Here is a 23,590-nt window from a genome sequence, read left to right as displayed (position 1 = left end):
GAAATGTCATCAGATTCAACTGATTCGTTCAATGGCACTGATTTATTGCGATTAATTCAGGAATTTAATCAAGGTAATAATTTTATCTGATGGAATGCATCAAATCAAAATAATATACTTTTGCCATTATTGTGATAAATATTGAGCAATGGAATATTATAACCTGTTGAACTGGATTTTTATCAGTATTTACATTAAGAATCATACATTACTACTTATTCATACAACAACACTGATTCATTCAGGACAATCTATCGATCATCTATCACTAAGACAGTGAATCAATCACTGCATATACGCAGAAGGACTTGATCTCTGTTTTTCTTGACAGGCATGTCATGTTAATACAGAAGATATAGAACGGAACATACTTCATATGTCTTGCTTCAATGAAAAGAATTTACTGCCAGCACAACATAAAATACCCGAACATAAACCACAGCTCTCACTCCTGCACCCTACTGTGTCCCATAAATAATCACAGACAAACTACAGAGAACACGCTTTTCTGCACAATGTACTGTAATATATGATCAAAAGAGAGAACGAGAAACAGAGAAAACAACTGAGATATGAAGACTGAAATACTCCCTTATGAATTTGTTTACGCACGACACCAAAAAAGATTGCTTACAGAATCAGAAGTGTAAGAATGTCCGAAGTGTTCATGCTTTATTTATTTATTTTTATTCTTCGCAACTTCTTGACTGAAGTTGTTTTTTTTTCATGAGGTCTGAAGGTAACATATGCAAATAAAATAAAATAAAATAAATTAAAATAAAATAAAATAAAATAAAATAAAATAAAATAAAATAAAATAAAATAAAATAAAATAAAATAAAATTAAATTAAATTAAATTAAATTTAAAAAATAAACTAAATACAATCAGGTTTATAAAAAGCATGTTTATAGAAAACATGAACTAGATCACTAGATGTTTAATAGTAATAAATATTTAAAATACAAATGAAACAGAAACACAACAAATAACCAAAGCTTTCCTTAAAATAAAAAAGAGAGAAAAATACAAATAAACGTAAGGAAAAATTTTAAACAAAATGATAACAGTATAAAAAATGTCTTAAAATTATACTAAATATGTCTCGTTCCATCACATCCCAAAGGTGGAAATTGGATTGAGATCTGGTGACTGTGGAGGCCATTTGAGTATAGTGAACTCATTGTCATGTTTAAGAAACCAGTGTGAGATGATTTGCACTTTATGATATGGTGCGTTATCCTGCTGGTGCAGCCATCTGAGGATGGGTGCACTGTGGTCATAAAGAGATGGACATGATCAGCAACAATACTCAGGTAGGCTGTGGCATTGACAAGATGCTCAATTGGTACTAATGGGGCCAAGAAAATAACCCCCACACCATTACACCACCACCAGCAGCCTGAACCGTTGATACAAGGCAGAAAGGATCCCTACTTTTATGCTGTTGACGCCAAATTCGGACCCCTCAATCTGAATGTCGCAGCCGAAATTGAGACTCATCAAACCAGGCAACGTTTTTCCAATCTTCTATTGTCCAGTTTTGGTGAGCCTGTGTGAATTGTAGCCTCAGTTTCCTGGTCTTGGCTGACAGGAGTGGCACCCGGTGTGGTCTTCTGCTTCTGTAGCTAGGTAGCGTACCTAATAAAGTGGCCAGTGAGTGTAAGTTAATATAAAAAACATGTTAACCAAAATTATACGCTAAATAAAATTTATGCTAAATATAATATAATATAATATAATATAATATAATATAATATAATATAATATAATATAATATAATATAATATAATATAATATAATATAACAATCGTTGATTTTGAAGATTAGTTACAATATGATAAATCATTATTATATAATAATTCTGATTTTCATAAAGTAAGTTGTTTAAAACTGTATAATAAGGCTGACACCAAATGGTCAAAGTGATAAAGAAACATAAAAGCACCAGAAAAACAAATGCAGACAGCAAATACTGGCCCTTAAAGCCAATGTCATGCACTCTCATAAAAAAAAAATAAAATAAAAAAAAACTTCTTGCGACATAAACTTCCAAAGAAAAAGCCATTCCCCAGACTTTACTTAAAACAAATGAATGGAGAGAGGTTTACCCTAGTAGATGGGGAAAGATTTTTGTCTTGGTTTATGTTGACGTGTCATCCTATCCTCACCCGCTGTTGGCTGACAGCACGCTGTCTCTAATTGCACCACAACACTGCTCAAACTGACATGTGAGAAAATAAGCTGTATGTTCAGGACACAAAAGAGAGAGTCAAACCACCACCTTCACATCTGTCAACATTTCAGTCCTGAAAAACAACAGACCTGCTACTGATTTAGGATGAAAACAGCTCTTATTTATTGTTTTCATACACATTCAATAAAATAAAATAAAAAATCATTTCAATTGGTCATAGAACATTCTTATGCAAATAAGATGCTCGATGGTTGGTGGTCAGCCAGTTAATTTGATTTCAGTTGTCTGCTTCACTCAGCTGTGTTAAAAGATTGTTTTGCCATGTTACTCAGCTCAAGTTATTTGCGGTGGTTTAAGTGAACACTTTTGAATATGTATGCTTTTATGAGATATTTTTAGCGTTATATAAAATAAAAAAACAGGTGATCACTAGCCTCTCGAACTGCTCTGCTTTGATCTTGACCATCTTTTCTTGAGTCTCTCCAACAGTTCACTGCCTGCACTTGTTTTCTTTTCCATTACTTTGTCACTTTTGATAAGGTTTACAGCAGGACTTTGGGGTTGCCATTTCATGATTTTCAGCTTCAAGAAACTGCTTTATTAGTTTTACTGTGTAGATCTAATTGTCCTGCATGTACATCACTAGTAGTTGACATAATTCAGCACTAGCTAGGTTTCAGCCTGATCTCACGAGGTAACAACTAATTTACGTTTTGTCAGTTTCGTGGTTAGTCTGTACGAGTTCAGTCATACAAAAATTATTTTAATAAAGTTTACATGGCACCAAATACCACCCCTAAACCAAACCATCATTAGGGGGTAAGCAAATTGTACTAAAATGTCTAAATGAGATCATAAAAATTCATTCGAATTAGCCACTAAATCAAAAAGTTACAAATTGGCGTGAGATAGCATTTTTAGTTCATCTTACTTTTTATTGCGCTTTTTAAATCGTCTCAAAGTAGTTTAACCAATGAATTCTTACGCCAATTTGAAACTTTTTGATTTAGTGGCCAATTTGTATGAATTCGTGCGATCTAATTCATACAATTTAGTTCGATTTGTTCATCACCCAATGACGATTGGGGTTAGGGGTGGGGTCAGTGCCACGCCTCTTTTTTAAAATTGTACATTTTTGTACGACTTAACTCGTACAAATTCCTATGAATTAGCCACTAAACGGATAAAACATTAAATATTTAAGTTTTCTCATGAGATCAGGCTGGTTTAACAAATTAGTTCCTAGTAAATTAAAAGTTTAGGTTCACAGATGAAGTTCAGTTCAGTTATTTAATGTGCATTTTAAAGTGTTGCGTGAAAATCAAGTTATGAAAATGCCAAGTTTCGAACTAAAATCCTTAAATTTGCTAAGTGTAGATAATTACTAAACTAATTTCGAGAGGATCACATGCTTATGATTGCTTGCAGCCAGTCTCACATTATACAATTTATGATTCACCAATCAGACAATTCCTAAATCACTATAAATACCCTAAATTCCATATGACAGGCATCTTTGTTTTGAAGAATCGCCTAATGTCTAATAACTGATTTCTTTTATCTTTTCCATGATGACAGTACTAGTTATTTTCCAAGATACTAGTATTCAGCTCAAAATGCAACTTAAAGGCTTAAAAGAATCAATAATTCTGACTTATTCAATGAATTTCTGGCTATTTCCAATAGTATACCAATGCAGCATAAGGCATGCATTTCATATATACATAGATATGGACAAAAAACTAAACAAAAAAACTGCTTACCACACAATTGTTTTGGCAGGACCTTAGTGTGCTCGCTGTGTCTTAGCTCAATATTTACACGCTTGTTTTAAGTCCATATTCTTTAATCATTTATCCTTGTCAGAAGCATCTCCCAATGCAACACAGTTTCTACACTTGTAGCAAGGCATTTATTCAAGACGATTTATGTGGAAAGCATCACTGTTACTATGGCTCAAGCTCAAGGTTAGGGATTTGAACAAACTCCAAGCCTAAAATATTAAACTCCAGCGCATAATTCATCCTGCAATATTTGTACATGAATAAAACTTCAAACACCATACTGGAGTGTTATTATTCCAAACATTTTCCCTGGCATGTCATGAAACAGGCAGAAAAAAACAAAAACATCCTACTGCTTTTCCATGGTAGAAAAAGAAAAAACACACACAAACAACCACACAAAACTGTCTAGCAACCCAGAGAAACACCTTGGCAACAGCATAGAAATGTGCAGAGAGAGCAGTGACTTAAAGTCAACATAAAAATGCATTTATAAAGAAAATAAATAAATAAATAATATTAAACAAAATAAATTAAAATAGTATTCTGTTTAAAAAAATTTATGTCCAGGCAGTGCTGTTTTAGTATTTTGATATATTATTGTGTGTGGTGTATTGTTTTTTAAAAAAAAGTGTGAATTAATTTTCTTTGATTTGAAATTTAGATTTAAAGATTTAGTAACTATTTTGTGCACATAAAAAAATTAAATTATATATATATATATATATATATATATATATATATATATATATATATATATATATATATATAAATATATATATATATATATATATATATATATATATATATATATATATATATATATATATATATATAAATAAATATATATATATATATATATATATATATATATATATATATATATATATATATATATATATATATATATATATATTATATATTATATTATATTATATTATATTATTTTTTTTATTAAATATAGATTTTTAAAAATGTATTTATTAATTTTTTTTGAGTACGTGTAAAAAAAAGGCATAGTAAATTTAAAAAACAATTAAAAAAAATTATTTAACAAAACAATTGAATGCTCCTGCTCTATTCTGTTAGTAGTGACCAGTGCATAGCGCAAACCGCATGGGCCCACCCGAAAGAGGAGGTGAAGGAAATTGGTATCAAAATATGACTCCTTAGACAAATCTGACTCCCCTTCACGTGCTTGCGCATCACGCATCACCAGCAGTTGAACTCGATTTATCATAAGACTTATCGATCATTTTGTCCCACAATTGACAACAAGAACAAACATAGAAGCGTTGTCTGATTTGCAAGCATTAGCTCGATTTAAATAAATGTGCGTTTGGGTGGGTTTTGGGCAGCTTTTGGGCTGGAAAAAGTTAGCTATATCTGGCAACACTGCTAATGAACGTTAATGAATTAAGCAATTTTTTGTTCAGTAATTTTTTTTTCTGTTTCATGAAACAAATTTAACTGTAGTTTTACTAACTAAAGTATGTTAGAAAACAAATTATATGAGACACCGACTATGAGAAATGCTGTACCAAACTAAGATAAATATAATTAACAGATTATATATATATATATATATATATATATATATATATATATATATATATATATATATATATATATATATATATATATATATAAATCTGTTAATTATATATTATGTATATATATATACATATTACATATATATATATATATATACATATATTTCACTATATATAAACAATACACTTGTGTGCATATGTGTGTGTGACTGTGTTATCAAAGAACAGAAACAAAAGTATTAAATCAAATAAAGTAAAATTCCATTGCATTCTCTACCCTCAGCTCTACTGTCACAAACCCAGATTTATCTTTCCACTTAAACAACTAAAATTGAGCATTAAAATGATCAACTGGAAGCCCTAAAACGCTGCTTTCACTGGGAAAACTGCAACTGTCTCTCACCAAACAACACTTCAACCTTCAGCGCTGTGGCAGATTTCTGACTGACACTCCGACTAATTAAAATTCCTAAATATCATCAGGCTGACAGCAACAGCTTTCAACTCCTCTGTACTAGAAAGGTTTTTCTGGATGCAACCGCGCAAAAAGGATGCCTTCAGAAATCAATCGATCTATTAAAGTAACTGGGTCGTTCTGAGATCTGGTTTAATTGCCTGATTAAAAAAAAAAAGGGAAAAGAAAATGTCATTGCGTTGATTTGGCACCAAGACGAGGATCAAGGGAGCACTAATTCTGAGTAATTGTGAAGTTAGGCCATTTTTCTCGCTCATTTTCAGCGTCTGTTGTGAATAAATACATAACGCTGATTCTTTGAGGCAGCACTTATGAAAAAAATAACAAAAGGTGCCAAACAAGGAGACCTAATTTAGTTTGAACATCTTTGTTTGGCTAAAATCATGCAAGTCAGTGCCAGAAAGCTGTTTGATTTGAGCGGCTTTTTCTAAAATGCTGCATTCTATGTGCCATTTATGGGTTATTTTCAACACACCATAAATATATACAAATAAACAAATAAATGTTCCTCATAATTTTATTATTTAAATTATTATTTATTTATTATTTATATATACAATTTAAAACATTTTATTATTTATTTTGTTTATTTATTTATTTATTCATTTATTTATGTATTTATTTATTTATTTTCAGCTCATTATTATTAGTTAAAAAACAAATTTTTGACTTTGGCATCTACTAACATCAATCAATCAATCAATCAATCAATCAATCAATCAATCAATCAATCAATCAATCAATCAATCAATCAATCAATCAATCAATCAATCAATCAATCAATCAATCAATCAATATTAATTATTCTACTACTACTAGTACTACTAATTCTAATAATAATAGTATTAATAGTAAAATAATTATAATAATAATAATAACAACAACAACAACAACAATAATAATAATACCAATAATAATAATAATAATAATAACAGACATAAAATGACACACCATACACACCATAAATAAATACAAATAAATAAATAAATAAATAAATATTCCAAAAATATGTATTGCTTACATTATTATTATTATTATCATTATTATTATTATTATTATTATTATTATTATTATTTGTTCATATATACAATTTTAAAATATGTTTATGCAATATTTATTTATTTATTTATTTATTTTTAATTTTTAATTTTTAATTTTTAATTTTTAATTTTTAATTTATTTATTGTGTATTTGTTAGTAAATACCAAAGTTAAAAAGTGTTTTTAATTACAAAAATAAACTTCAAAATAAACTTCAAAATAAATAAATAAATAAATAAATAAATATGTGATAATTAAATTATCATTTAGTATTATTATTTGTATATACACAATCTTCTAAATATTTTATGAAATATTTATTTATTGTGTAGATGTTAGTAGATGCCAAAGTCAACAATTACTTTTTATATAATAATGAGCTGAAAATAACTACTACTACTATTACTACTACTACTAAATATTATTATTATTGACATCAAATTATATTCAACATGTTTCTCAAATTTTTTTTGTCACATCTCAAACTATTATTATAAAACATTCTGATTATGACATATTATTATAAATCATAACATATTATTGCAAAACAATAATTTTTTATTGCAAAACAAAGATTTTATGTCCACCATTTTGAATGAACAAAAATAATTGAAAACCCCGAATGAGCCATAAAACAGCACACAACCATGTTTACCATTTTACTCTCAGAATAAGTCGTGAAAGTCCAGTCCATGTGACACTATAGCTAACAATGGCTTAGCAGAACATGTTCTGTTTTCTCAGTGACTGTCAGAAGCATGTGAATATTTCATAGCTCTGGATGAATACTTTAAACCTGTATTTTCCAACCCTGTTCCTGGTGGCAGACCAGGGATACATTTCGATCCTTTCCCTTATCTGAACCATGCATTTCTGCTCTTGAAGGCTGTGGTCAAATCAGCTTCTTGACCCTTGTTCACAGTCACCTTTATTAGTCCACAGCTTCTTTACTTTAAAAATCTGGTAAAAATGCTGGGTTGGGTTATATCTCATAATTTAGTTTACATCTCACAAAATCACAACATGTGCCCTAGCAACCACACAAAAGGCCCTAGTTGATTGGCACCCTAACTGCCTCTAAATTCCGACTTTACACCCCAAAATTCTGACATTACATTTAACAATTATGATTTTACTTACAATTCTGAGTTTACATATCGCAATTCCGAGATTACACCCCATCAGGCCCGGATTGGCTAATCGGGAGGACCGGGAGAATTCCCGGTGGGCTGGTCCGTTTTTTGGCCGCGAGGACCGGTGTCCCTAGCTCCAAAATCTGTTGCTCTCAGCAGTCACACTTTTTAAATTAATTTATTTACTTACTTGACGACAGTCTTCTTATTCATTATTTCACCGCAGCTCTGCTCTGCCTACACGTTGATGATGATATTACTCAGATGAGTCAGTCCTTCATAAACAACAGTTGTGGTCCAGTGGTTAGCATGTTAGATTAAGACGCCGCCGACCAGGGTTTGATTCTTGTCTGAGTATTTTATTTTTTTTTTAATTATAGTTTTATTGTTAAGACATATAATACTGTTAGGGTTTTTGAACATTTAAAGTTCTAAAGCAGCTGTTTTCTCAAAAAAAAAAAAAAAAAAAAAGACGTGATATTGGAAATGACCTTATTTTAATATAGTCAGTCGTGAACTGAGGTGGGCCGGTCTAAGGCTTGAAACTCCAGGGCTGAAATAGAGTCCCACTCCGGCCCTGCACCCCATAACTCCAAGTTAGGAGTTCACATCTCAAAATTCCATGTTTTAATCTCGTTTACATCTCCCAAATCCAACTTTATATCTTACATTTCTGAATTTACACCTCAGAACTCCGACTTTAAATCCCACAATTCTGACTTTATATGCCGCAATTCTGACTTTAAATCTCACATTTCCAACTTTACATCTCACATTTCTGACTTTACACCTCAGAATTCCAACGTTTTATGCCACAATTCCACCTTAACATTTTAGATTTCAAAATGTACGTCCCACAACTCTGACATCACATCCCACAATTCTGACTTTAAATCTCAATTTTTTTTACTTTAAATCTCACATTTCCAACTTTACATCTCACATTTCTGACTTTACACCTCAGAATTCCGACTTTATATTCCACAATTCCAACTTTACACCTCAGAATTTCTACTTTGCATCCCGCAAATCTGACATTACATCAGACAATTTTGACTTTGCATACCACAAATCCAACTTTACATCTCACATTTCTGACTTTACACCTCAGAAATCCAACTTTATATCCCACAATTCCGACTTTACAGCTTCAAATTTCTACTTTACATCCCACAAATCTGACATTACATCAGACAATTCTGACTTTGCATCCCAAAAATTTAACTTTACATTTCAGATTTCTGAATTTATACCTCAGAATTCTGACACAACATCCCACAAATCTGACATTACATCCCACAATTTCAACTTTACATATCATATTTCTGACTGTACACTTCAGAATTTCAGCTTTATATCCCACAACTCCAATGTTATGTCCCACATTTCTGACTTTACATTTTAGATTTCAAACGTTACATCCCATAATTACGACTTTACATAGCACAACTCTGACATTACATCCCACAATTCCAACTTTAAAACTCACATTTCCAACTTTACATCTCACATTTCCGACTTTACACCTCAGAATTATTTTCATCCCACAATTCTAACTTTACATTTCATATTTCGGACATTAAACTTCAGAATTTCAACTTTGTATCCTACAATTCTGATTTTACATTCCAGATTTCTGAATTTACACCTCAAAATTCTGACTTTATATTCCACAACTCCAACTTTATATCCAACAATTCTGACTTGACTTTTTAGATATTTGTATTTACACTTTAGAATTCTGACTTTAAATCCGACAACTATTACTTTATATCCCACAATTTCAATTTTAAAACCTCACATTTCCAACTTTACATCTCACATTTCTGACTTTACACCTCAGACCTCCAACTTTATATTGCACAACTCCGACTTTATATCCTACAATTCTGACTTTACATTTCCGATTTCTAAATTTATACCTTGACATTTCTACTTTACATCCAACAATTCTGACTTTGCATCCCACAAATCCAAATTTACATCTCACATTTCTGACTTTTACATCTCAGTATTCCAACTTTACATACCACAACTCGGACGTTACCTCCCAAAATTTCAACATTACATCCAGCAATTTCAACTTTAAATCTCACATTTCTGACTTTACACCACATAATTCCAACTTTAGATCCCACAACTCCAACTTTAAATCCCACAATTTCAACTTTACACCCAACAATTCCAAATTTTTATAATTCTGACAATACGTACCACTATTCTGAGTTTACACCTCAAAAAAGCACTCCAGGTATCTTAGCAACACTCTAAAAAACACCATAGCAACAATCCTTAATACCCTAGTAACCAAACATATAAACAAACAAATATGTGTAGCACTAGACTTATTCACGTGACTGGAGATTACTTAGCAGAAAAGCAGCATAATTACACAAAGGCAAAATCAACAGCCTAATGAAGCTTTTGTAAACGTGTAATCAACCTACAGAGAGGAAGAAAGGGACATTTTGAAAGGGAAAAAACTAATTATGGGTCCAACATAAAATGAGGTTTTAAATCTTGACAGCCATATTTAAAAAAAGCATCAGTTGAAGACTCTGTTTAAGGATCACAGTGAAGCCTCAACATACTAATTAATGTCACTTTTAAATCTTTATACTTTTTCATTACAGAATGTCTTTCAGACTACTGTGTTACACCAAGGTTTTTTAGTCATTTCAAATAAAATCGAACTAAACCACGGAGTTATATAAGAGAAATATAAAGCACTTATATCCTGGAGTACACAGTTTGTAAGCAGAGCGATGTGGGCAAGCCTGAAGATCTAGCTGTTTGCCTGAGGGCAATTCAGAGCTACGGCAAACAATAAATGTGTGAACGAGAGAGAGTCGAGACGGAGAAATGCCCTGGGCTCTTTTCTTTGAGCACCACTCATGATCCAATACAGACTGGCAGACTTCATTTCCATACTGCTAAATATCACAGTCATTAGACACATTAGATTAAGATACAGCACTTTAAACTAGTTCAACAAGAAAGAAGCTAAATCAATCTACAGTAGTATTCATTTATACCCATCAAATAAAAAAACTAACAAAAAGTAATTACATGTAATAGATATACACTGGAAATAAGTGTTTTTTTTAATGATGATATATTATATAACTGTTTTAGCTTTTCTTTGAAAATATGTATATGCATTAAAATGGATATTAGAATTGAGCATCTTGCAGAATTTTATTTAATATTGACATTGCAGTCATTGTTTATTTATTTATTTTTTATAAACCCCACTGTGTCTTTTTTTAGCAATTAATTTTTAAATTAATTTTAAATCATTCTGACTTTAAATCCCAAAATTCAAACTTTAAATCCCATTTTTCAACTTTACATTTCAAAATTCAGAGTTAAACCCAACAATTCTGACTTAAATTTCCATTATTCCAACTTTACATTTTAAAATTCTGAGTTTAAACTCTAGAATTCTGACTTTAAATGCCAAAACTCTAAGTTAAAATTTTACAATTCTAACTTCAAATCTCAAAATTCAGAGTTAAATCTTAAAATTCTGAATTTAAATCCCCAAAATCAGAGTTGAATCTTACAATTCTGACTTTAAATCTCATTATTCCAACTTTACGCTTAAAAATTCTGAGTTTAATTCTTACAATTCTGACTTTAAATGCCAAAATTTTCGTAACATCTTACAATTCTTACTCTTAATCCCCTAGTGTGAGTTTAAATCTCACAATTCTGGCTTTTAATTTCCCAATTCTGAGTTTAAATCTTACAATTATGGCTTTAAATTCCAAAATTACAATTCCAACTTTACATCTCAAATTTCTGAGTTTAAATCTTACAAATCTGATATTAAAATATGAGAATTCTAAGTTTAAAGCTTACAAATCTGTTATTAAATCCCAAAAATCAGAGTTAAATCTTACAATTCTAAGTTTAAATCCCACAATTCCTACTTTACATCTCCAAAATTCTGACTTTACACCTCCCAATTCAGACTTAAAATGTAAAAATTCTGACATTACATCCCACAATTCCAACTCAATTCCATCTCAGAATTCAGATAAGATCTCACAATTAACTTTGCATCTCACATGTCCAAGTGTAAACCCCACTAATCCAAGTTTACATACAACAATTTAAATTTTATAAATCTCCCAATTTTTTTATTTCAAAATGCAGATTTTATATTCCACAATTCCAAATTTATATCAAACAATTCCAGGTTTGGACTTTAAACCTCTGAATTCTGACTTTATATCCCACAATATTTACATTAATTGTTACATTTCAGCTTTATATTTCACAATTCCGACTTTATACCTTCCAATTCCAACTTAAAACATCAAAATTCTAAAATTTCATCTTATAATTCCAGCATTGCATCTCACAATTCCGAAATTAAAATATCAACTCGACATTTTACGGTTTCGATTTTACATCCCACACTTCCAATTTTACATCTCAGAATTTAGATAAGATCTTACAAATCTGACTTTACAACTCACATGTCCAAGTGTAAACCTCACTAATCCAAGTTTACATCCCACAACTCAAAGTTTACAAATCTCTTAATTTGTTGATCTCAAAATGCAGATTTTATATCCCACAATTCCAAATTTACATCAAACAATTCCAGGTTAGTAATCTAAAATTCGGAATCTCTAAAATGTACATCTTAGTTCATAGAAAACAATAGCTAAATAACAACAAATTGTGAGAAATAAACTTAATTATGAAAATAAATGCTTATTAACCATTCAAAGTTTGTTTTTTCTTTGTAAATATTTAAGAGAATTTCTCTTCGTGTGATTAACAGACCACAATTTAAATTATTTTTCATAAATAACCTTGATCTACATGCCAATTAATTAAGTTATTTTTAAAAATTGTTTGATTCAACCCATAATCACAACCTATCCATGAATCACACACGACTACTTCTCTGATTATCTCTTATAAAAGCACCAAAACCATAATGATGAGATTACAAGCCAATAATAGCGTACACTTCTGTCTGTTTGTCACAAAAAGCTATCAAAGGAGTCCTAGACCTCTCTACTCTCATTAAATTGAAAAGATATCCTGTCCCCATCGTTTATCATGGTCATCTGGTCATTTATAACTTAATGCGTTATCTCCAGACTGCAATGCATTCCCATCATCATCCTGTTAGGAAGTGGCCTTATCATGTTCATTATCATAATAATGATCATAATCAGTGGATAATGACTCGTTTCTCCTGTTACTTCTTAGTTTACAGTCTGTCTGCCTTCCTGTCCAGACGCCCACAAGCCGACTGACACCCAATATAAGAAAAACCTTCTCAGACACTGGCTGCATATTAAAACAAAGCAGTGTTAGACAAGAGAAACACATCTCAATAAAGGCATAAAGACGTAGAAAGCTGACGGAAATAGGTTGAGAGAGTCTTTTGGGGATAGTTGGAGAAAAAGAGGGATACAGATAGATACAGAGTGAGAGAACCAACTAACTATAGAGTGAAAATGGATGGGTAAACTTGCAAAAGACTAAAAATAATGAGTGTGTTAAAGAAGTGTACAGTTTCAACACAATCTCACGGCAATTCGTAACTTTTTCATTTAGTGGCTAATTCGTATGAATTCGTACGATCTAATTTGTACAATTTAGTACGATTTGCTTATCCCCCAATGACGGTTGGGGTTAGGGGTGGGGTCAGGTGCCACGCCTCCTTTTTAAAATCGTACCATTTCGTACGACTAAACTCGTACGAATTCGAATTCGTACGAATTAGCCACTAAACTGACAAAATGTAAAATACTTACGTTTTCTCGTGAGATCAGGCTGACAGTTTAAGTAGAAATAAGTACACTTAAAAAATAATCATGATGAAGTTTATCTGTAACTGTAACCTTTTGATTTTATTTAATTTGTCAGTTAAAAAAAAATGTATGGAGTAAGATTCCTTAAAGTGTGACGGAACACCAAAACATTTTTTTGAGCTGCTGACAGTCATTTATGTGTCCCACGCTGCTAAAAACATTATTAGGACACATATATTACACAAAAAAAGTGAAAATAAGTTGTTTTTGCGTTACTTCGAGCAAATTATTTATTCCAGTTTGAACATTTTTTTGAAGCTGCGTCACGGCGATAAGCTCCTTGCGTGTATTCCAGCATGTAGACTGGCTGTCTGTACCTGCCAGTACTTAGTGACGTCTCTGAGTGTGCTGCATTCATTCATGAGAAAGACTTGATTCAAACTAATCAGCGCGCTCTATTGTGTATGCAGTGCAACTTTATTAATATGCATGATAGCTTTGAAGACTATTTTTACCTGTTACAGTGTTCAGACGGCAGAGAGACAACACAAATTGTTTGGAGATACGGGTCGTCAGTGTTGCGTTTTTAAATGTGCTGCAACTAAGGTTTTGTTTCATTTTCCTGCTATGAGAGCGCAGCTGGACTCACTTGTGTACTACAGTGCACGCGACACGTGGCAGAAATACGTTCATACTGAACAATTTTAATCAAGAGCTTTTCGCATCTGGAAATGGTGAAATCCGGAATTGCTGCTCGTCTCCTTTAAAAAAGACACGGCTACAGTTGGTGTTGATTGCCCTGTCTCTACAGATTTGGTAAGCAATCATTGGTTTTGTTTGTTTATTCAGATGGCAAAGTAAGTCCATATCAGCAGTACTCTTTCAGTGTTTAAAGACAGACCTTAGTTAAAATGATTGCCAAGTTACTTAGTTTACAGTACATTAACATCACTACAATATTATGGACTGGAAGATCTGCTGTAATGCTGCTCTCAGAGTGTAAACATGTAAACATCGCAATCAAACTATTACCGACTGTCGTGTTGAATTTCCGACGCATATTGTGACAGCATAGTCTACACACACAGCTTTCTGACCTACCCAATGCATCTGAGTTACCGAGAAAAACAGAGGTCTTTTTCTCTTATACGACGTGTGGTTTCAAACATTCCACTGTCATTAAACACGGTCTCTGTCTTTTTCTCCTGCGTCTGTGTGTTTGTTTTGCCTTGGTGACAATCAGCGCATACCCAAACGAAAAATCCCATTTTTATTTAAATTCTTCATTCTTGACTTCCCACTTCCCTGACTTTTTCCGAACTAGAGGTGTAAAAACACTCTGCTGAAACGGGGGGGTTGGGTTCATGGTTCATTTCAATGATTGAAACCAGAGCACCCTAAGGAAACCCATGCCAACATAGGTAGAACATGCAAACTCCACACAGAAATGGCAACTGACCCAGCCAGGACTCACACCAGCAACCTTCTTACTGTGAGCTGACAGTGCTAACCACTGAGCCACTGTGTCGCCCTGTAATATTTTTTAACAGACTAAAAAAAATTACAATTTAAATTTGGGAGAACGCTCAATTTATGATGGTATGTAATTGAATGTAAATGCAAAGGTAAAACTGATTAACGTTCCACTGATTTAGAGATTGAAGTTTGCATGGCTTCAGCATGTTTTGATCAAGCCATTCATAAACTCACTCATGAATATTACCTTCCTGATTACCCTTGGCTCCACTACAAAGTGTAATAGACAACACACCATAATCAAACTGAATTTCCACACTAGGGTCCCTCTCGGCTCTCTGGGGCCCTCCGTATTACATTGTTATTCACACAGAGACCACCTTCATAAAGTAAAACGTGAGCATACAATCATTGAGCCCATTTAGCCTTCCCTTCACTGCGTACCAAATCAATTTGAACCTGTAAATACAGAAATGGAGATTCATAGCGAATTATATTTATTTCTGCAGTGCACTGATCATTCCACTGAAAACCTTATAAAGCCAAAGGTGGAAAAAGTCAGTCAGCGTGTTAAAATGTGTTTACTTTTCAGCAGCCATTAGGGTACAGAGAGCTAAAGTACCTCCATAAAGGCCTATTTGCTCTTTTGCAGCACTTGTGAAGATGGGAAAGTGGTATTATTGCTGAATTTAAAGCACTTTGGGTCTTTGCAGACAAGGGGGCTTCACTAGCTCTCTACAGACACAATAAGAGCAGCACATGCCTGACATCGACCACCCGTGGAAAGAGCTGATAATTCCTACACCGGTAAACAGTGGTGCGTCCCAGCGGAGAGAGATTAAAGACTGAGAGAGTGTGTTAGAAGTCGACGGAGAGAGTGAGACTTGCACTGAGTACCACTTGGAGAAATGAAGTAAACTCCACACAGTTAGATAGGGAAGGAGTGGAACTCACAATACTATACTATATGCTTTAAGTCATTCCTTTATTAATTATAACTATTATTAAAGTCCCCGTGAAAGCAAAATGAAAGTTTTTAGGTGTTAGTGTCAATATGTTAGTCTTAAAGTAATTTATAAGCTATATTGGGCTACAAATGTGTGAGCAATTTTGCATTAGAAATATATAAACATTCAAAGCTTTAGGTTTGTCCCTTCCAGCAAAATGAATCGACAAACCATTTGACGTCACCTCATACTTCACACCTCATCTTTATTTGAAAATTTAAGGGTTATTTTTTTATAATTTGAATGGCATCTGTGCTTATGTTAGTCTGTTTTTTTCTTATTCCGAGGTCAATATAATTCTGGACCAGGCCGTATCCTAAGCAGATGCTGTGGTGGTCATAGAGGAGTGGAGAGTATGAAAGACCACAGTGACAGATGAGTCTCCACAATGATCCCGTGGCCAGCCTGTACACCCAGATGTGACCTACACATACTTGCAACTTCTCCACAATGGACGTCCAGCGTTCTTCAGCCTCCATCACCTATACTGCAGCTCTGCTCAAGAAGTTTGGCCTGAGGAAAAATGGTCGTGCCCAACTGAGCCTGATTTCTCTCTAGGCTTTTTTCCTTCACTTTTGTCAATTGGTAAAGTTTGTTTCTCGGCCATGTTGGCACTGGCTTGCTTGGCTTGGGACTTGTGGAGCTGTGCATCGATGGATTTGCTCTTTAGTGTTTGGACTTTCAGAAGTGAAAATTAAACCACATTGAACTGAACCAAACTGAACTTCAACTCTGAAAATATGACTGACAGAGTTTAAGTTTACTAGAACATCTATGTTAAACTGTTTTGACACAATCTACATTTAAAAAAACGGCCCAGCTGGAGCAATAAGGCGCAAGCATGACGTGATTTGTTGCTAATTTTAGACCAGCGCAACTATAATTTTCATGTATTGCACCACATAGTTTAAAATAGGAAATCCATTAGCACCACTATATGAACTGATGGGTGTTCCAGTCTGAAAAGGAGGTGTGTTAAGGCCTTTGTTGGCACGTTGCTATTTTGATGAACTGAAATGTACAGCGCCGTTGACCAACTACAAGCTGGTCTTAAGTCCAGTGCAGGGCATGTTAGTTATGCATCTATGCATGTCCAAACGCTTACACATGGCTTAATACACACAGGATGTACAGCAAAACACAAATATCTTTACATATGAAAACAAAATTAAGGATTTAAATGTTACAAAAAATTATTAAATTTATTTATTATTTTCTACATAAATATAAAAACCACTACCTCCATGACAATTTGCATTTATATAATGTTTATAACAAGTTTAGATTTGTCCAGCTGTCGGGTTTTGGAGACGTCTGCATCACTTAATGGGGCATTAGAATAGGATGTGTGTTTGGACATAACTTCGTTATACACTTCATATACACTTCATTAAAAATGTCCATTTATTCGCTTGCTGGAAATCAGAACTGAATTTAAAAATAGTTTTGAAACACATCTTTGCGCTTAACAAACAAAATTAAATACTATGGCTAATGGATGTCTTCAGTGGAGTGCGTACAACACCGTTTCCTTATCCACGAAAGTAAAGGAGTAAAGCAAGGAGTGGAAGTAAAGTAAAGAGAAAGTAAAGAGGCCAAATGGAGGAGGCAGATGGTCTGTTTAACTGTTTATGCAACTGACTTTTAAAGGGATTGTGAGATGAGACTCTGATTGGTTTTAATGCATGTTATGCTCAAAACACACCCATAACTTATTAATAGAATAAGCACAATCCTGTTAGACCATGCGCCAGGGTGCAGAGCATATTTTTCCGCCCTTAAAATAGCAAAAAATAAATTCAGACTCAGCCTCAATGCTTTTTTGCAATGCGCCTATATTTTGAAAATATTGAAAATATTTTTCTTTCACTGTATAATATATTTTCACTGGTTTTCATTGGATATATGGGCAATAAATAATTGCAGTGATTATTTGATTCAGTTTATTTCTTTCTCCATCCGCTTGTCACACACATTAAACTAATGTATGTTATTGACATCTACTCCTAGTTTAATATTAACATCTAAAAGGACGTAACACTGTGTTCACACCAGATGTGGAACGCGCGGAAAAATTGCGATATTCGCGCGTAAATAGCCGCGTGAACATTTGAGTTTACTCGCTTCATTCGCGTGTCAAACCCCGCTTCATTCGCGTGTCAAATTCACTTCAGAACAGACATGGATTCGCGTAATGGGCAAGGCTTCTGTCTACCCGAAGACTCTAGCTTCATAGCTAAATGGCTAACATGGATTTTATGAAGAAAATAACAGTGTTTATGTGCTTTATGATGACTGAAAAACAGCGGCGATACGTTTAGGGTCGTGTCTGAGTCCACTACATCCTTTCAGAGGTGTATCCAGCTCTGTGAGCTCATAAACTCCTCCAGAAACTGAACCTGGATGACGGAGGCTTTCAGCGGTGCTTCTGACTGAGCCAAGCCGAGTTTGATAAACTGTTGTCGGTGAAGGCTGGAGGATTTCCCTCGGAACACAGACAACAGGTTGTACGTCACAATCACGCCCCCACAAGAGCAAGCTTCTGATTGGTTAACGCGGCGCGAATGTATGCTGAAGTTCAGATTTTCGAACTCGAGTCAAACATGCAAAACGCTTAATTCGCCCCGCGCAATTTGTGTCTTAAATCGTATCACCCCACAGGATGTCTATTCGCGCGTTTGCATTGACTTAACATGTAAATACCTCGTGCTTGATGTGCGTTCCGCGTCTGGTGTGAACGCAGCATTAGACTTTGCGCTAAGATCGTTAAAATAGAGCCCTCTGATTTGAGCTTCCAGAAATGATCAGATGCTCTCCAACATTAGGCACATTCAAATCAAGACTTTTAAACACATCATTTTAGCTCTACCTTTACTGAATGAGCACTGTGCTACGTCCAACAGATAGCAAAATTATGTCTTTTGTTTCTTTTTTATTTCTTTAAAACCTGTTTCAACCAGCTTTAATCAAATTATTCTTTGCTGATTTTATTTCTTATAATCACATTTTACATTGTTTTATTCTTGTTCATATAAAGCACTCTGAATTACCATTGTGCATAAAATCTTCAATGTAAACAATCTTGACTTGCCTTGATTACTGCTTGAATAACCAATCAGAGCACACTCTTCAATCAACGGCAGACACCAGTTGTACAGGTTGAATAGGGCCGACTTGATCCAACATTAACCCAACAGGATGCGACATGTGGATAACACTAAACCAAGTAGCCACAACAATGCTGACCAACAGCCTGCCAGCCAAATGCTCAACCAATCACAACAACTCTGAAACTCAACTCTAAAAACTGAACTGACACTGTTTTAATTTACTAGAACTTCTATGTTAAGCTGCTTTTAAGCTACTTTGACACAATTCACATTGTAAAAGTGCTATAGAAATAAAGAACTGAATTGAATTGAATTGAATTGAATTGAATTGAATTGAATTGAATAAGATCAGAGTGGACTCTGGGAAAGTTGGGACTTTTCCTTGAACCAACCATTTTGGACACTGTGAGAAAAAGAGGATACAACTTAAGTGGTCTACTTCTACCTCGTTCCTTCCATCCTTTTTTCAAATCCCCTAAACATTCACAGGTCAGGTTTTAAACTGAGAGGAGCACTTCTTGGATAAGAGTGTAGAGTGACCTCCAGCCCACTATTTGTGTGAGTTTTACATTATGGCAGGAGTTTAGGGAGGTGAAGATGCACTCAACAGCAGCAGGGACTGAACTGTTGTCTGAGGTTAGAGCCGTAATCCCTCCAAAAGGAATACTAGTGCTCCTCGACAGTGAGGGACAGCGATGAGGGAAATAAAGCGTGCCGACTGTGCTTGAGCTGCATTTTAGAAATGCCATGGCTGGAAGAGTATAAAAACTTCGCCAGTCACTTCACCCACAGAGCCTGTGAGACTGGCAGGGAAAAGATTAAAGGTGCCACTTGTTGGAGGGTCTAAATGAAAAACCAATGCTGAAAAAAAAGCCTGGCTGTTGGGTCTTAGCTGGCCTGTTAGTCGATTTAAATGTGTTTTGGACACACTAAAACACACTAAAAGTTAAATGCATAAACTGATTTATTTGATCTTAGCTGGTCTAGTAGTTTGTTTGGAGGGTTTTTGGACACTTATTTGATGTCAGTAGGCCCGTTAAAAAAAGAAAACTGTGCACGTAGCTGTGCATTCATACTTGTGTGCGCTGTTTCTGTTGCTCTGCAATACACTTCCGAAACGTTAGTTGGCAGTGAGGTGTTTATGTTCCTCTGTGTCGAGTTTCTTCGCTGGTGTTTTGCCTTTTCTTTTTTGCCTTTGATACATTGTAGCATTTTTCTGCTGTCTTTAGGTCTTTTTTACACCACACTGATTGCTTTTATCTAAACCAGTTGAAAAGAACCAAAATGCTGTCATGTGACAAAATCCACATCACTCATTGGCATGTTTTTGAACGTACTTACTAAACTGATGATCAATTGGTCACAATTAATGTGTGGGAAAATGGTGACAGAACTTCCGCAAAAAAAACAAACTGGCAGACGCAAAATGTTGCTTTTTACCATGTACGGACGACTGCGCTGACTGATTATCTGGTCATAGTATACAATATAGTATGTAATATGTAGTACTTTAGACAAACTATACATTTTGAAAATGAAGCGTAGCTGCGGCTGAAAATCTATGTTTTAATGCATTGCAAACAGCTAATGTTTCCTTCCTGCCCTTTTCCCTTTATTTCTGTTTTTTATTGATTTATTTTCCTTCCTTCTCTGTCTTTCTTTCTTTCTTTCTTTCTTTCTTTCTTTCTTTCTTTCTTTCTTTCTTTCTTTCTTTCTTTCTTTCTTTCTTTCTTTCTTTCTTTCATTCCTTTGTTTCATTCTTTCGTTTGTTCCTTCTTTATTTTTTTTTTATTTGTTTATTTATTTTATTCCTTCCCTTCTTTTCTTTTTTTTCTTTCTTTCTTTATTTTTCTTTCCTCCTTTCATTTTTTCTTTCTTTCTTTCTTTCTTTCTTTCTTTCTTTCTTTCTTTCTTTCTTTCTTTCTTTTCCCTTCCTTCCTTCCCTCCCTCCCTCCCTCCTTCTTCCTTCCTTCCCTCCCCCCCTCCCTCCCTCTTTCTTTCTTCCTTTCTTTCTTCAATTTCTTTCCTTCATGTCTTTGATTCGTTCTTTCCTTTGTTCCTTCTTTATTTCTTTCTTTTTATTTGTTTATTTGTTTTATTCCTTCCCCTCCCTTCTTTTCTTTTTTCTTTCTTTCTTTCTTTCTTTCTTTCTTTCTTTCTTTCTTTCTTTCTTTCTTTCTTTCTTTCTTTCTTTCTTTCTTTCTTTCTTTCTTTCTTTCCTCCTACCTTCTATTTTTTCTTTCTTTCTTTTCCCTTCCTTCCCTCCCTCCCACCCTCCTTCTTCCTTCCTCCCCTCCCTCCCTCCCTCCCTCTTTCTTTCTTTCTTTCTTTCTTTCTTTAAAATCATACTTAATTGTCTAACTTAAATTTCCAGATTTTAATGGTTAATGGATTTTTTTGACCATGCAAACTACTGCAGGTTTTAAACAACCCTCCAAAAAGCCCTATGATACCAACTACAGCTTGAAAAACCAACTAAAACATGAGAGATCAACTAAAACCAGTAAAATACCAGACGTTCGTTAATGTAGGCCTTAAATAGGATAAGCAATCGACCAAAACCAGTTCATGTGGACTTAAAACAGAGCAAGAATGACAGCCAATATTTCTCATGTCACACAGCCATTTTACAGATGCATAAAACATACACACAATAAACAGAGCAAGACCAATAAATAACTTTAGCGTTATGGTGATATTGATTATTGAGGGAAATGCCATTACAGCTCATTGATTTAACTTCTCGGCAGCTATTCATCATGCATAAGGGATTTTACTTCCGCCTGCATCTAAACTGTCATCAATCGTCTCTCTTAAGCTCGCGGTCGACATTTAATTACAGCTTAAATGCTGGTCAGCATCAAAGTTCAACGATCACATCAGAAGACTTCTATAATCAGTCTCCCTTTCAAAGCTATGAATACTAAAGATCAATATACACATTCAAACCAGACTGCCTTCTGGCATGATAATAATGATTATAAAAATTTTATTAGACAGCACACATTAACAAAGACCCATAAAAATTACCATATATTTTCACTAATCAATTTCCAACTCTTTATTATTACCAGAGAAAGATTTATATATAAATAATTTCCCAAGGACTACACCAACAAAGACAAACTAGAGAGAGTATTTCTTTCTGTATATATAAATGTATATTCTCTAGAGTTTTTAACCTTTAAATCACAAATGTCTTTAGATTAACTGCAAAATATGCCACTCATGAACTCATGCACAAAAAAAAAAAAAAAAAACATACAAAAATTATGTTTACCTTCATTGTCTTTAATTGTAAAGTTAGGGTTGGCAGAAACTCCTCCAGGAAAAGAGAAGGAAAATCCCTTTCCGTTTGCAAAATCATCTTTGTCCACAGCAGTGATTGTCTGAATGACCTGCAATCAACAAAATGAGAAAAAAAAAACAAAAACAAACATGAGAGAAACACTTTCATGCAATTTAATTTTTTTTTAGCTTTTTAGTTCTTTCCGATAAAGTGTGAAAGATGACAAAAAATCCTGTAACCATTTACTTTCATAGTATTTGTTTTTTCAGCTATGTAAAAATGCAGGGTTCCACACAATCTCCTAATGTTGTACCAACATAAATTGATTAAATTAACTTAATTGTTTTCACCAATTTAAGTTAATTAAACACAAAAAAATTATCCTACACTTGACACAATAAGGCATTGTCATTTTCAGACCAGTGCAACACTAGTTTTTACATTTTGTGTCACGTTCTTTAAATAGCAAATCCATTTGCATATACATATATATATATATATATATATATATATATATATATATATATATATATATATATATATATATATATATATATATATATATATATATATATATATATATATAAACAAGTTTTGGAGACATATGCATCACCATATGAGGCATAGGAATAAAATGTGTGTTTGGATATAACTCTTTTTACCACATTTTGTTATTATTGTTCATTCATTCTTTTGCTGAAAATTAGAACTGAATTTAAAAATAGTATAAAAAACTAATCTTTG

The 23,590-nt window shown here is 33.4% G+C and overlaps 1 protein-coding gene and 1 long non-coding RNA gene across 11 annotated transcripts in view; both read right to left on the bottom strand.

The window, feature by feature from the left end:
• Positions 1–23,590, bottom strand: part of LOC101886358 (cadherin-18) — a 444,602-nt gene that overhangs the window by 14,073 nt on the left and 406,939 nt on the right. For all 10 annotated transcript variants that reach the window (XM_087276878.1, XM_087276881.1, XM_087276879.1 and 7 more), the window contains one exon: positions 22,838–22,955. In XM_087276878.1, the coding sequence (XP_087133004.1) occupies positions 22,838–22,955 (118 nt within the window). The remainder of the gene's footprint in view (positions 1–22,837; positions 22,956–23,590) is intronic.
• On the bottom strand, positions 14,279–20,743 carry LOC147841482 (uncharacterized). The gene is made up of 3 exons (XR_015504570.1): positions 19,405–20,743; positions 19,192–19,337; positions 14,279–18,280 (listed from the first exon to the last, which is right to left on the bottom strand). It is a non-coding gene; the product is annotated as an uncharacterized LOC147841482 (long non-coding RNA).

This window comes from Danio rerio, chromosome 12, assembly GCF_052040795.2.
Source record: "Danio rerio strain M-AB ecotype USA chromosome 12, GRCz13ab, whole genome shotgun sequence".
NCBI lineage: Eukaryota > Metazoa > Chordata > Actinopteri > Cypriniformes > Danionidae > Danio > Danio rerio.
Note: the sequence above shows the minus strand (reverse complement) of the source record. Positions and strands in the feature narration are given on the sequence as shown.